Genomic DNA, 15,979 nt, shown 5'->3' with positions numbered 1-15,979 from the left:
TTGAATGTTTATTGGTGTGTCTGTCATCCTTTGATCAAGCTTTATCAGAGTTAAAGATATATTACAACTCTGTTTCAGTTTATATTTGGAGTTCTATTTGCATAAATTATTATTTTGCTTATTTATTATTCTGTATAATCTTCTGGTACTGAATTTTTGCATTGCATAGTTTTTCCCGTTGTGGATCACTTACATAACTTTAGAATCACCTTAGGTCAAAGTAACCATTAGAGAAGCCATTGATTGCTTACTGATTTACTACACTGTCTGCCAAGAGTGAAACAATACTACCTGCCATTCACACTTTTGTTTATGAAGAATAAGTCTATGTGGTCTCTAAAATGTGTGTATTTTTATTACTAAGAGGTCCATTATCAAATGATAAACTATTTGATTTGTCTATAATGTATATATTTTCCATACTGTATCTACTGGAACACTGGTGAATTTCTAAGGTGTCATTAGGAATTGTTATATCAACTCTTTTCCCTCATTTTGCAAGGACTACATCCAGGCGCTGCAGTGCCTAAGGTTTTGCATGAAACAGTATGTCTGACTAGAAGAGGAAAGTTAAAGGAAAGAGAGAATTAGCTTTTAGGATTCTTCCAAATACAGTGGAAATGGATAATAATCTTAAGGCCCTGGCTTTTCATTGAATCACAACATCATGAAATGCTTATCTATCAACACTCATTCAAAGAAATAAAGACACAGGAGGATTACAATATTGTCCTTACTCTGGGGCCATTACACATAGAAAGCTGGAGCAAGATCTGTTCTGATTAAAGTTTAAAAGTTTAAGACGTTTCCTAGACAAAAATAATGCAGCACTTTCCACATCAAGGCTTAGAACAGAAGAAATTGCTGTGCATCCCTGTTCCGGAACCAACTTTATCATGGCTGATCTATAGGTGGAGTGAGAGGTTTCCAAATCAGTTTTGAGCTAGACTCTGAGACAAATAGAACTCTCAGGGGGTGAAATGGCACTAATTCTTTGAATGAGAGAGTAGTCCAGATGTGTGTGTTTTGGGTTGGTTCATTTTTCAGCTCCAAAAATTTTGTGAATGAAGATTTTTAAAATATTATAATAGAGGGGATTGACATGCAGAGAGGAAGTGATTAAGTTGATCCTGCAAACGCCACACTCCTGGGTAGTTCTTACATGACTAGCCCCTTTGGAGTCTGTGGGGCTACTCGCACGACCAAAGGTTTGCAGGATTGGTTCCAAATGAGTGAATGAAGTTTTTCAGCAAAATCAGGATCAAGCAAGGGTAAACTATGATGACAGAGGTAGGCGGAGTTATAGAAGAAGAGTTTGGATGTCTGGCTGCAGGAACTAAGTTCAGTATTACAATACATGTGGCCACTCCATGCGTATTCAGTTATAATTAAGGCTGAGAGTTTGTCATGGAGGTCACAGAAGTCATGGATTCTGTGACTTTTCGGGACCTCCGGGACTTCTGCAGCAGCTGGTGCGGCTGGCCTGGGGCCCAGCTGAGCAGCTCAGGCAGCCCCTGGGCCAGCCGCACCAATCGCTGCTGGGGCAGTCTTGGGCCACCATGCCCCTCTCCCCTAGTAGCAGCAGGATTTTGGATGTGGGAGGGGGCTCAGGGATGGGGCACAAGAGGGGATGAGGACTCTGGGTGGTGCTTATGTGGGGGGGGGGCTCCCTGGAAGCAGCGACATCCCTTGGCTCCTAGGCAGAAGTGCAGCCAGGTGGCTCTGCGTGCTGTCTCCACCTGAAGGCACTGCCCCCGCAACTCCCATTGGCCATGGTTCCTGGACAATGGGAGTTGGCACTCGGGGCGGAGGCAGCGTGCAGAGTTGCCTGGCCACACCTCTGTCCAGGAGCAGAGGGAGGGGGATTTCACCACTTCTGGGGAGGTGCAGGCCAGGTAGGGAGCCTGCCAGCCCCGCCAACCCCCCACCAAGCACCAGCGGGATTCCCAGGCTGCCCACTCAGCACCCATGGCGCCCCACAGGATCCCCCCGAGCACCCACAGAACCCCTGGGCCACCTCCACCCCCCAAGATTTAGTCAGGGATATATAGTACAAGTCATGGACAGGTCACAGGCCGTGAATTTTTGTTTACTGCCCGTGACCTGTCCATGACTTTTACTAAAAATATCTGTGACTAAAACGTAGCCTTAATTATAATGATAAAATCCATACTTGTGGACAGCAACCTAACAAAATAATTGTTTAGTCTAAATATCAACAAGAAAAGTCAACTCAAGCATGACCATGACACACAACAGCTTCTAATAAACCAATTATTTTTGATTCTATAGTAACCTTTCAAAGAAAATTTGGCAAAATACCATGTGCTAATGGCAGATTTAAGGAGAAAAGGGCCTTGACCACTATAACAAGATATATTTAAACTCCTTGTGTAAAACCATATTATTCTACATTAAGGTTTGCAAAGTGAAGTCGTCAGAAGTCAGGGGATGCCAAATTTAAGGTTGCTTACTAACCTTTACATTGGCCTCTTTTGTTTATGCCATTTCAATACAATCTTTAATTATGTGACCCGATACTATTATTTCTTCAGCATTCCTGCCTCTGTCAATGTGCAGGCTGGATGGTTCACAGCGAATGAGGCAACTGAACTGTATTTATTTTCCCTATTCAGTGAGTGCACCTCTGGGTCATTCACAGCTCACTTAATGTGATCTGAGACCTGGAGGAACAAGAATATGTTATGGAGTTAAAAACTCTTGTAAATGCATACATGCAAGGTGGCAGAGTTAAGGTTGCACAAGTAACCTTAACTTCATAATTTCTTGATTTTGGAGTGCTTCAGTTTGAATGTGTAGGCCCTGATCCTGCAGCTGGATCTACATGGGCTGATCCCTACATCAGCAAGGATGCCCACTGAAAACAGGATCAGGATCTTAATTTTCTTTTCATCCACTTTTTGTATGAAGTCTATTGTGTTTTTTAAACAAAAACAATAAGACATTCCATAATATAAAACTACTTTCTACAGCAGAATGGTGTCCTACACAAGATGGGTGCTTAGTGAGCCCTAATGGAAATGTACTGTATAATTTGATGAAATGATAATCTTTCCAGAGGCATGTATATGTATGTTTGTGGTTTTTCCCCCCCTACCATCTGGTAGAATTTAACAGACATACCTCTGCTGTAGAATTCCATAATGGCTAAAAAAATAACCTATAGAACAGAATAGCAAGCATATTTTTCTATAGGTTTCATAGTCAGATATGTAGAACCCTATTAAATGTATACAGAACATTATTGGTTTCATCCCTATTACATTCTATAGTACTTTTCCAAAAGAGAGGCAAGACTTTGTTTCATTTAATGCACACTTATGTGTATTAAATGTAGCAAGGTTCTATAGGATATGAGTCCCACATGTGAATAGACCATACAGAATGAAGCTGGGCTATGGATTCCTAATTCAACTTCAGATACTATGTGGAATAAGATTCCCTGTGCACCATAGATATAAAAAAATTAACTAGCTTCCTTGTATGACTGTGAAGTGCCAACAGTGTTGAAAGATTGTTTAAAAACAGCTGTCATTAGAACATTTTTAAAGCACATATTGTCCTTTCCATCTTGATGGGATCAGGGAGTCCAAGTTTGAAGTAATATCTTGGTTGATCCTGGCCGTTACATCTTAGCTTTGGAAAATCCTTGCTGTTTTAATGTTTAATATATAACATTTTTAATATTAAACACTAAAACAGTAAGGATCCTTTTATATATAAAATGATGATGGTAGGTGTCTCCTGAATGAAGATAGTTCTACTTATTGTGGAAATAGATAAAAATGCATGAGGAGAGAAAGACAGATAAGCCTTACAGCAAAAAATACTCAGGACTCTAGTCTCTTCTGAAAGTCTGCAGGGCCCAGGCATAGTCTGTTAAAAATATTGCTGTTCTAGAAAAACTAGACAGTCTAATCCCATTGGGCCATACTGTGAATCTCTATTCATTTTAATGGGGAGCTCTGCTTACTAACTGGTGGCATGATTTGGCCCATTATCTAGATCTGGGTGATAATTATTCCTCATTGAAAAATGTGAACTGATTTTTAGGGGTGAGTGATTCCACTTCTGCTGTACTTGCATGAAATCCCTGGAAATATGACAGAAAATTAAAGATAACATATGGTAATTGTGTTATTACACTTGGAGGAATACTTTAAAAACACTTAAACTAAACACAAAGTAGTTGCACTGCAGAAAAGAAAACTTACCATAATGAAAACAATAACCATTACTGTAAAAAGAGCAGGTTAAGCACCATCAAGGAATGCCACTTCCTCAAATGTAGATAAATTAGGTAAGGCAACATTCAGGGTTTCAAGCCAGGGAATGCTGGAGCACAGAGGTGCTATAGGCTTGCCTTCTCCATTTTTAAAACACTAACAATTGAGCTTATCTTCTCTTTTCCAGGGTTCTTGGAATTTTTCTCAACAGCTCCATTTTCTTCCTTTTTGGAAACTCTCCTACCTCCAGCTTTGACTGCTGGGGGGAGTCAGAGGAAGAGGCAAGCCTATAGCACCTCTGCTCCTGCATTCCCTGGCTTATAAAATAACTCTTTGGGGGCCTGTAGCGGGATGGTCACCCGCTCCAGGCCTGAAAGGGTTACAGCCAGCCCTGGGAGAGGGCTGGGGCTGTGAGCCAAAGGCTAGGCTGATGGGGAAGGCAGCCAGAGCTGGGGCCATGTCCCAATCAGGCCACAGCTGGCCTTATAAAAGGCTGTGAGCCAGGAACTCAGGCAGTCTCTCTCTAGCTGTGGAAAGAGATGGGCTTGGCTGCTTAGAAGCTCACCAGGGTACCTAGAGTGAAGCAGAGCTGGGGAAAGGCCAGAGGTGGTAGGGAGCTCCAGCCTGGAAAACCCCCAGACTGCAGGCCTTGCTGAAGGCCTAAAGCAGGTATGGGGGTGTAACGATGCTGGTTCTGGTAGGACTCAACTGAGAGTGCTAATTCAGGACAAATTGCTTCAAGCAGGGCAGTTACAGCCCAAGGCTGGGGTTTTTCCACCTCTAAGGTAAACCAAACCAGCCAAACAGAGCAGACTTTGGTCTCACCCCACTGGCTAACCACAAGTCACACAAGCAGTTCCCTTAGACACTCCAGTTTCCCAGTATCACCACCAGTGCCATTCCATATGGGGACAAATAGTTATGAAAACCCATACCCCAGTAAAAGAAAAAAGGTTCTCTTGATCCCAAAGGACCAAGCCTCAGACCCAGGTCAATATACAAATCAGATCTTACCCACAAATCACGCTGTTGCCAATCCTTTAGAATCTAAAGCTTTATTCATAAAAGGAAGAAGATATAGATGAGAGTTAGAATTGGTTAAATGGAATCAATTACATACAGTAATGGCAAAGTTCCTTGGTTCAAGCTTGCAGCAGTGATAGAATAAACTGCAGGTTCAAATCAAGTCTCTGGAATACATCCACAGCTGGCACGGGTCATCCATCCTTTGTTCAATGCTTCGGTGAAGCAAAGCTCTTCCAGAGGTAAGAAGCAGGACTGAAGACAAGATGGAGGAGCTGCAGTAGCTTTATATATTCTCTTGCCATGTGGTCTTTCTTTCTTTGTTCCAAAGACAAGCTGTTTATCACATGGCATGGAAAAACTCATAGACTCATAGATATTAAGGTCAGAAGGGACCATTATGATCATCTAGTCTGACCTGCACAATGCAGGCCACAGAATCTCACCCACCCACTCCTGCAATAAACCTCTAACCTACGTCTGAGCTACTGAAGTCCTCAAATCATGGTTTAAAGACTTCAAGGTGCAGAGAATCCTCCAGCAAGTGACCTGTGCCCCATGCTACAGAGGAAGACGATGAACCCCCAGGGCCTCTTCCAATCTACCCTGGAGGAAAATTCCTTCCCGACCCCAAATATGGCGATCAGCTGAACCCTGAGCATGTGGGCAAGATTCACCAGCCAGATACCGAGGAAAGAATTCTCTGTAGTAACTCAGATCCCACCCCATCTAACATCCCATCACAGGCCATTGGGCCTATTTACCATGAATATTTAAAGATCAATTAATTGCCAAAATCATGTTATCTCATCATACCATCTCCTCCATAAACTTATCAAGTTTAATCTTGAAGCCAGATAGGTCTTTTGCCCCCACTGCTTCCCTTGGAAGGCTGTTCCAGAACTTCACTCCTCTGATGGTTAGAAACCTTCGTCTAATTTCAAGTCTAAACTTCCCGATGGCCAGTTTATATCCATTTGTTCTTGAATCCACATTGGTACTGAGCTTAAATAATTCCTCTCCCTCTCCGGTATTTATCCCTCTGATATATTTATAGAGAGCAATCATATCTCCCCTCAGCCTTCTTTTGGTTAGGCTAAACAAGCCAAGCTTCTTGAGTCTCCTTTCATAAGACAGGTTTTCCATTCCTTGGATCATCCTAGTAGCCCTTCTCTGTACCTGTTCCAGTTTGAATTCATCCTTCTTAAACATGGGAGACCAAAACTGCACACAGTATTCCAGATGAGGTCTCACCAGTGCCTTGTATAATGGTACTAACACGTTCTTGTCTCTACTGGAAATACCTCTCCTGATGCATCTCAAGACCGCATTAGCTTTTTTCACGGCCATATCACATTGGCGGCTCATAGTCATCCTGTGGTCAACCAATACTCCAAGGTCCTTCTCCTCCTCCATTACTTCTAATTGATGCATCCCCAGCTTATAACTAAAATTCTTGTTATTAATCCCCAAACGCATGACCTTAATCTTCTCACTATTAAATTTCATCCTATTACTATTACTCCAGTTTACAAGGTCATCCAGATCCTCCTGTCTGATATCCCAGTCCTTCTCTAAATTGGCAATACCTCCCAGCTTTGTATCATCTGCAAACTTTAGTAGCAAACTCCCACTTTTTGTGCCAAGGTCAGTAATAAAAATATTAAATAAGATTGGTCCCAAAACTGATCCCTGAGGAACTCCACTGGTAACCTCCAGCCTGACAGTTCACCTTTCAGTATGACCTCAGAGTTCTGTCCACAAGCATGTCCCTGTATGCCTTGCTGAGTTGCAAGGCATGCCTGCCTTCTCTCAGTGGGTCAGTTGTATGGCTGATGGTCCTTAATGGGCCATGAAGCAGGCTAGGCAGGGCTGACACCAACTTGTCTGGGGTGTCACCCAGAAGAATAGCATAAGTTTGAAATACAGACAGTATAAAGCCAATATTCATAACTTTAACTACAAAAATGATACACACATATAGACAGCATAATCATAACCAGCAAACCAGAACCTTGTCTTAGACACCTCATGTGACGCCCCTTTACACAAGATTTGGTGCCACTACAGGACCTTGGTTGCAACCATATTCTATATGGTCCCAGTTCAAGTCAATAATGTAACAGAGGGTTGCAGAGGGGCAGCCCAAGGTTAGGCAAAGGCAGCAGGTCCAAATCCTCCTTGCCAATGATGAGTGGTACATACTGCAGTCTGCCCCAGTGTGTGGGGGCTAGATGAAGACTGGCAGTAGCCGCTGGGGCAAGGTGGGGATAAAGAGTGGGGATTCCCTGAGGCAGGGAGACCGTAGAGGGCAGAACCCGGAGGGAAAGGGCACTGGGGTCCGGGAGGGACATGGGGACCTGAAGCAAGCAGGACACTGGCCTGTAGAGGGCGCTCTGGAGGCTGGAGAGCTAATTCCCATGACAACCAGCTGGAGGCGCCGCACCAGTGAGTCTTGCATCACTACAGGGCCCATCAGCTATTGATGTCAGTTCCTCGCTTCAGATCAGTGGTTCTCAAACTGTGGTCCGTGAGCTCCGTGCAAGTGGTCCGCGGATAGTTCCTTCTAAGGTGTGTGCCTGGGTGGCCGCATTCAAGAGAATGAAGGGCCACTCACTTAATTAGTGGAGCCATGCAGGTGTGGCTCCACTAATTAAGTGCCTGGACCCCGGAGAAGATGCACATGTAAAGTGAGGTGGTGGGCTTGCAGGGGAATGGGGGTAGGTGGGAACAGGCAGTGCATTGAGAAAAAGGGGGTGGGGGAAATTTGGGATGCGCAGGGCTGCGGTGGCCAGAGAAAGAGGCAACTTTCCCCAGCTCCAGGGCTGCTGCTGCCGGGGAGAGACGGCCTTCCTTCCCAGCCCCAGCTCAGGGGCTGCAGCGGTGGAGGAGAGAGGGCACATCCATCACATTAGAAAGGTATTAAAATATGAGTTGTGTGCTTTTATTTGTAGAACAAAAAAATGTTTATTATTATTATTACATTTTTTTATATAGCACTTTTATCTAAAGCGCTTTACAGTAGTTAGTGAATGGTACAAACAACATTTGGAAGGATCATTAAGTGGTCCGCCGAGACCCTCAGCAATTTTCAAGTGGTCCGCAAAAAAAAAAAAGTTTTAGATCCATTGCTTTTGATAGTTCTATCTCTATTTGCATATTTCCTGCCCCCTTTTTAGAAAATGCTTCTCACTTATCTTACAGATACAGTTCTTTTAATTATAGGTACAGGAGCCATATAATACCTTTTAAGAACTTTCACTCCCTCTGCGCCAGAAATCTGATTTAGAAAGAAAGAAAAACAAAATTGAAAATGGATGTGTTGAATGAAATGAGGAGTAAGCAAACATTATAAATGATGGAAAGTACATTTTTATATATATATTTCAGTTTTGGTCAAAATTGCTATAAGAAACAGGTTTATAAAAAATACTTTTAACCCAACACTGTTCCTTTTCTGTTTTGAGACTTAACAGTGTATTTACACTGGAAATCTCTTCATTTTTAAACTTTCCTCAGAAACATCACAATTTCTTAATGTGAAAATTCTTTGACATGACAAACTAAAATGGAAAGGTCAAACTTAGAAGAAAAAAATGAACTCTCTGATCACCACAAGATGGTGCTGTGCAGTGTTGTTTGAATCACGTTTACCATACCATCCATCTGATTATTATAGCTTTATAAAGTAAGATCTTAGAAGGCTAAGACTGGTGGACCAGATCAGCAAGCTCTTTTCTTCTAAGTTTAACAGTTTAATTTAGGCAGCACCACCAGGAGCTTTGTAATAGGGCTAGTTCTCAGTAGCTGGCTCTATGCCTCCCCCCACAGCCAATACCATAGAACAGGGGTGGCCAACCTGTGGCTTCGGAGCCACAGGCGGCTCTTCAGAAGTTAATATGTGGCTCTTTGTATTGGCACCGATTCTGGGGCTGGAGCTACAGGTGCCAACTTTCCAATGGGCCAGGGGGTGCTCACTGCTCCACCCCTGGCTCTGCCACAGGCTCTGTCCCCACTCCACCCCTTCCTGACACCTCCCCTGAGATGCCATGCCCTCACTCCTCCCCCTCCTCCCCACAAAACAGCTGATTGGGAGGTGCGGGGAGGGAGGGAGAGAGAGAGAGGTGCTGATCAGCAGAGCTGCGGCGGGGGAGCGAGTTGGGGAACTGACCGGGGGCGCTGCTGACATATTACTGTGGCTCTTTGGCAATGTACATTGGTAAATTCTGGCTCCTTCTCAGGCTCAGGTTGCCACCCCTGCCATAGGGCTATCCGAGGCGGGAAGGGAGGAGGAAAGGCTATAGCACTTTTGTGCTCCAGTATTCCCTGGCTGATAAAATAACTCTTCGGGGCCATCAGCTGCTGATGCAAATTAAAGCACTCCTTAGGGAAGTTATACTAGTCTTTAGTAACCTCAGGGACCAAGGGAACATAAAGGTGACGCATTGCCACCTTTGCCCTGTGCCTCAGGCAGATCCATTATTTCTTATTGCACTGATTCTTTATGTGCCCAAGTGCATACATACTTCCCCACCACAGAGCTTTCTCACTTTCTCGTTGACCTTGTCTACACCAAGCTTTTCCTTAAAATCTCACTCTGTTGCTGTAAGCTCCAATGCAGGCCTACAGGTACCAGCATAACAGCTACCCTCTTCGCCCTCCATATGGGGATACAACTGGGGAACCTAGAGAGCTAAAAGCATGAATTGCCATAGCTTTAGCTAAAGCTCTGTAGCAACTCTTCTTCTGTGGATCAGCGCAGAGGAGGACCTTTAACTCTCCCTCCCCCCTTGTGGGATACAATAGGTGGGAGCAGTGGTGTAGACAAGGTGTAGACAAGGCCCTTGGTATTTTAACTACCCTGTTAACTTGATACGGAGATTAAAAAGTTTGCAAGCTGATTTACACTAGTGCTCCCATCCCGCTGCTGCTAACGCTGGTGGACTTGCACTGGAGCTACAGCAATGGCAGGAAATTTTTTTTAAAGCCTTAGTGTAGACACAGCAATTAACTATTATTTGTTTTGCAGTAGAGCTGGAAGCCCTTCAGGCTTATCCCATGCTGAGGGCCCATTGTGCTAGGCGCTGTACACACATTACAGAAAGACAATCCCTGCTCCGAAGAGCTTACAGTTCTAACTGGCATAGGCACACTTTTCCTCTGATCTAGCATCATCTAGTCATTAGCATTTAGTCTGACTGCACAGTCACCAGGGTAATAGGTTCCTGGCTACCCTATGTTAGAAAAGCCAGGTAGTGATAAGGCTGTAGAATAGCTCATACATGACAACTACCCCTGCTCTTTAGCAAAATGCTTATGTCAAGTTTTTAAAAAAAAAACCCAGGTGCCTAAAATTTAGGCACATAAATAAGTGACCTGATTTTAAAAAACAACTTCAGTGGCAATTATTGGATGCTCACGCCACTTATGCTGGAAATCAGGCCACGTAGGCCCTCATTCAACACACACATGCAGGCTTAACTTTACTATTGTGAGTACTATGCATGTTTGCAGTATCTGGGCCTTATTCCTGCAAAGAGCCCTGCATAGGTGGGCTCCGCTCCTGTACCCATATGGACCACCACTGAAGTAAATGGGGTTTTGTATCATTGTAAAGAGCGGCCTACATGGATATAGTTTTGGGTTTGAGGCCTTAGGTACCTAAATATGAGTTTAGGAGCCTAGCTTTATGCCCCTGTTTTGAGAATCTTGGTGTTGGCATATTCCCACTCTTGCCTTGCCAGAAAGCTCTCCTATCTGAGTGTACCTTATTTAAGTTCAAAAGCCCATCTATATTTTCCTATTTCTGGCTGGCAGATATGTGTACATCATGCAAAATGCAGAAAGAAAACATAAGCTACTCTCCCTCCATTTTTGGTAAGTTGTGGGTAGTAGGGCCAGCTGCACATCATGTTGCTATGGGAGCAGCACAGTATTTGTTGGAAGGGAACCCAGTTTGCACGCAAGTCCCCGAGTGATCTGGGGAAAAAGCCACCCTAGGGTGGGTCAATATTGCTCTCAACTATTTTGCTGCATGTGTATGGACTGATTGCCCGGTCCTCCCACTAGGTCTCTATCTCAGCAGTAAATTCCCAGCTGCCTGATGCAGCAAGGAGGTGCTGGAGGTGGGGTGAAGCTCCAAACGCCAGGCCCGAAAACCACGTGCTGCCTGGATCCCGGCCAGCTCAACGAAACAGAGGCTGCCAGAGGAGGGAGGCAAGAGGCTGCTGATTGTGCTCAGACCTTTTTTCCCCCGCTCCCCCCTTGGCAGGCTGAAGTCTATCGGGAGCAGGACTCGGCTGCCCCTGGAGGTGGGAGCCAGAGCCCCGGGCGGGAAGAGGCAGCGCCGCGGTAAAACAGCCCAGCTGAGCGGCCCCGGCCAGCTTCCCCTTGCTGCACCTGCCTTCCCGGGAGCGGCCGGCTGCATGGCCCTGGGCAGCAGCGGGGAGTGCGGCGGCCCCGTCCCAACTTCCAACACTGGATTATGATATGGACGTGGCCCATGTGAAGGGGAGTGCCAACATGATAGCTGGGTCTCCCCTGGCGCGGGGCAGCGCTGAACTGGGCCTGTGAAGTTGGACAACGCCCCCACGGCAAGGCTCCGCCCCGCCAAACCCAGGCTCCAAAGTCAGCTGCAGCAGCCCTTGTCCTTTGTAAGAGGAGGGCGGCTCCAAAATGCCACCTTGGCTTGGGGCAACTTGGTTTTGGATCCAGATCTGAACTGCATGGCCCAGAGCCTTTCTCTGTTTATAGTCTGTGTTTTAGTTTTATGGCATGCACCATACTGCTAACCCCAAGCACTCAAAAATCATGTCAGGCTCCTAAAATTATGAGATTGGCTTAAAATCACACACACACACTTTTTTTTTCTCTCTCTCTCACTTCTTTTTAATTGTCACCTGGTTTCTGAGCCTTTAGGATGTGCTTAGCTCACAGTTTCTTTCAAGCCTTTCTCTGCAACTGTGTACGAGGGCTAGCCTAGAAATTATTTCACCGGAGGCAGAGATTCTCACATAATCACTTGATTCCAGGAGCTGGGGCTTTAGAAAAACTCCGCATATTGCAAGACTCATGATAAAATTAGCAAAAATTGGCAACATGGACATCAGCTGCAAAGCTGGATCTATGTTCTGCTGTGTAATTGACTTGCTGTTGGGCAAAATCGCGTAACCCTGCTGTGCTTCAGTTCCCCATCTGCAAAATAAGGACAATAATACTCCCCTGCCTCACCGGGCTTTGTGAGGTTTAAGGCTCTGGTCCTGGAAATGCTTAAGACTGTTTATAATTTTTGAGATCCTTGGATGAAAGGCACTATAGTTATGCAAAATATTGTTAACTGGTAGTCTGTGTAAGCCTAAAATTATTATTGTACGTAAATTGTATGTTTTGTATGTGAACAAATGTTCTATAACTGATTCTCTCAGTTTTATTTTCAGTGGGGAAAAATATGAACATGCTACATAAACAAAATACTCCTAGTTCCTCTGTTGCAGTTGGTTATTTCAGCTCCTGCTGTGGAGGTAGATTTTTTTTCCAGCACCTTTTTGAGCAATTCTGGTCCAGGGGAAATCCAGACTTAGAATGAGAGGTGGGATGGTCAGAAATAAAGCCCTGAATGTTGCACTGAAAGGGTATGTCTACGCTGCAGCGGGGAGTGAGTCTCCGAGCCCAGGTAGGCAGACTCCTGCAAGTGGGGCTCCAGCTAGCGTGTTAAAAATAGCAGTATGGGAGTTGTGACTTGGCTCTCTGGCCTAGGGGGTTGGGTGAGCTTGAACAGCCCCACCCGCAGTGTAAAGACTGCTATTTTTAGCTCTCTTGTTCCAGCCCCACTATCTCTAGTCTGCCTACCTGGATGGGGAGGCTCGCTTCCACCTGCAGTGTAGACATACCCTGAGGGCAGCGTTTCCCAAACTTGGGACGCCCTTGTTCAGGGAAAGCCCCTGGCAGGCCTGGCAGGTTTGTTTACCTGCCTCATCCACAGGTTCGGCCTATTGCAGTTCACTGTGCCCGGCCAACAGGGGCTGCGGGAAGCGGCGCGGGCCGAGGGACGTCCCTCTGCCTGTGCCGCTTCCCGCAGCCCCCATTGGCCGGGCACAGTGAACCATGGCCAGTGGGAACCGCGATTGGGCAAACCTGCGGACGCGGCAGGTAAACAAAACAGCCCGGCCTGCCAGGGGCTTTCTCTGAACAAGCAGCATCCCAAGTTTGGGAAACACTGCCTTAGGGATTGCTCTAAATGCCAGGTAAAACAGTTTACAATATACAAACACAATGAAAACAAGTGAATGGCAGAAGTTGTCTGCTTTATAAAAGTAGTGCTGGCTGTTTTACCTAGTTACAAAGGTTTAGGGGGCTTTATTAGTATGCTAGTATTCATATTTATATAAAAGCTCAGGCCCAGATCCTGGAAGCTGATCCATGCGGGCAGACCCTGGCACCTGCATGGAACCCTATTGAATTCATGAAGGTGCATGGGTCTATCAGATTGGATTAGCTTGCAGGAGTAAAGCTTTAATTTGTATAGATTAATAAACTTTTGATTGTTTTCTATAACATGAAAATCTGCATTCTTACCTGCCCAGACCTGGTGCTTCTCCAGGTTAGTCATTAACTTCTAATAGGATTCATAAAACACTACAAATCTGTCAGTGACAGTAACCAATACTAACTAAAAGTATTATTGCCATAGTATGGGACACGAATTTTGTTTTTGGATGTGTGTCCATCATGACACAAACACTGTTGGCCAGAGTGCTTAGGAAAGGACACAATAATAATGACTGACACTTGTGCAGGTGTAAAGCCTTCCATTGAAAGGGCTCAAAGCATGCCATAACATTTACAGTATGGCTTGCAAGTTGGCCACGTCTGAGGGCAGAACTTGGATTGGAGAGAGAGAGAGATCTATATCTATTCATCTAGATATAAAATCAATACACCTGACACTGAAATCAGCCTCCTGTGTTATGGAAGGTGGCAGCTGTCTAACTACATACAGTACTTCACAACTAAAAGAGAAGGCCACCTACCGAGTAGAATAAAAGCTTTAGACGTCTATTCATTCTAACAGATATTTAAATACTAATCCTTCTATGGTAGGTAATGAAACATTTGAAATGTATTGGTTCAAGGTGAAGTCATGGATGGTAACTTCTTTAACCCACTGTCCCTTCTCCAACATTTTGTACCTAGCCTGGATAGTATTTCAGTAGTGTGTAATTCAATTTATTCACCTAAATTTGGGTTATTGCTGATTATGCACTGTATGTATCTTATGAGTTTAGAAACAAACTTTGTATTTGTGGATAATCTAAACACTATACCCAGATGTGCAGACACTCATTTCTTAACCTCTGTGTTATATAATTTCTTTTAACATTGGCTTTAATAAAAATTTTAAATCTGATACCAATGAAGTGTGAATAAACTTGTAAACGGTCCTTGAGACAACCTGGCACACTCCTCATTCCCACCTGCACTGAAAGGCAAATCATTTCAGTTTTATGGTATAGTCCAGGTTTTAATAACTTGAGTGATTGCACTGAGTTTGCTGCTAAACTGACGGTGTGTGCATGCCTACTGAAATATGTAATGGCTTCTCAAATAACCCACAAGATTTCATTCCTCTTTGTGAAAAGAAGATGCTGAGGTGAAAATTTATGCAGCATTGGTTGCTTAGTTACCAAATAATTGTCTTTTTTTTAAAGTATATGGGTTAAAGAAGAAGACCAGAAACGAAAACATGAGCAAGAGTGAAAGCATGAGAATGAGAGAAGAAAATATTTTCTTATGTTTCTGTTTCAGGGCGTGAAAATGTCTTCCACCAAAGTGGGCTTTCGTCTGGCTGCCTGTTTACTAAACATTTCAGAAGCCAGAAAAAAAAAGATACTGTTGAGAAAATAGCTAAAGTTTCTCTTTATGATGATAATAATAAGAGCAGCAAACAGAATAAGTTGGAATGGGAGCATTTCAATATGATGTTTATTAAATTGTATGCTCTGTTATCCTGAAGATACATTACAAAAGTTTAAATTTTTTTGGTGATATTCTGACTTTATCGTCTTTTTTCTTTTTTGCTGCTTGGCTCTTTTTTCCTAATATTTTCCCAGCATGTTATATTTCTGCAGGGGGTACCAAACAAATAATCTGTACTGGTGGTTCTCAACCATTTCTGTACTCTGACCCAGAGTTACAAGAGAAAAAGGAGTACTTGTGGCAAAATAGATTTCCACTCCATATGGCTAAATTCAGTGCCTTGCATAATGACAGGTTTCAGAATAGCAGCCGTGTTAGTCTGTATTCACAAAAAGAAAAGGAGGACTTGCCACAAGTACTCCTTTTCTTTTTGCGAATACAGACTAACACGGCTGCTACTCTGAAAAGAGAAAAAGGGAACACATGAAACTGGTTTGTGACCTTCACCCCCCAACTTGAGAACCCATGACCTTATGTGGCCTGTTGTCATACAACATCCATTAACACAGATACTTTTTGCTGATGGCTTCGTGATGGATTAGTAATATGCTGTGGTTTTTATAGCCCCTACCAAGGAAGGATCTCAGAGTGCTTACACACTTGAGTGAACCACATACTTCCTGTGGGATAGGTGGGTAGTATTATCCTTGTTTTAGGGGGTGGGAGAGACTAAGACTCAGAGACAGGTTAAGTGATTTACTCCCAGTCATGCATTGAGTCAATGGCAGAGTCAC

General features: G+C 44.1%; 1 protein-coding gene across 1 annotated transcript in view; it reads left to right on the top strand.

Annotated features, from left to right (window-relative positions):
- Positions 1-15,083: 15,083 nt before the first annotated feature.
- FTCDNL1 (formiminotransferase cyclodeaminase N-terminal like) overlaps positions 15,084-15,979 on the top strand; it is a 42,087-nt gene continuing 41,191 nt past the window's right edge. Inside the window, 2 exon segments of the mRNA XM_073306969.1 lie at positions 15,084-15,158; positions 15,161-15,206. Coding sequence (XP_073163070.1) covers positions 15,084-15,158; positions 15,161-15,206 — 121 coding nt within the window.

This window comes from Lepidochelys kempii, chromosome 11 (assembly GCF_965140265.1).
Source record: "Lepidochelys kempii isolate rLepKem1 chromosome 11, rLepKem1.hap2, whole genome shotgun sequence".
Classification (NCBI taxonomy): Eukaryota; Metazoa; Chordata; order Testudines; family Cheloniidae; genus Lepidochelys; species Lepidochelys kempii.
Note: the sequence above shows the minus strand (reverse complement) of the source record. Positions and strands in the feature narration are given on the sequence as shown.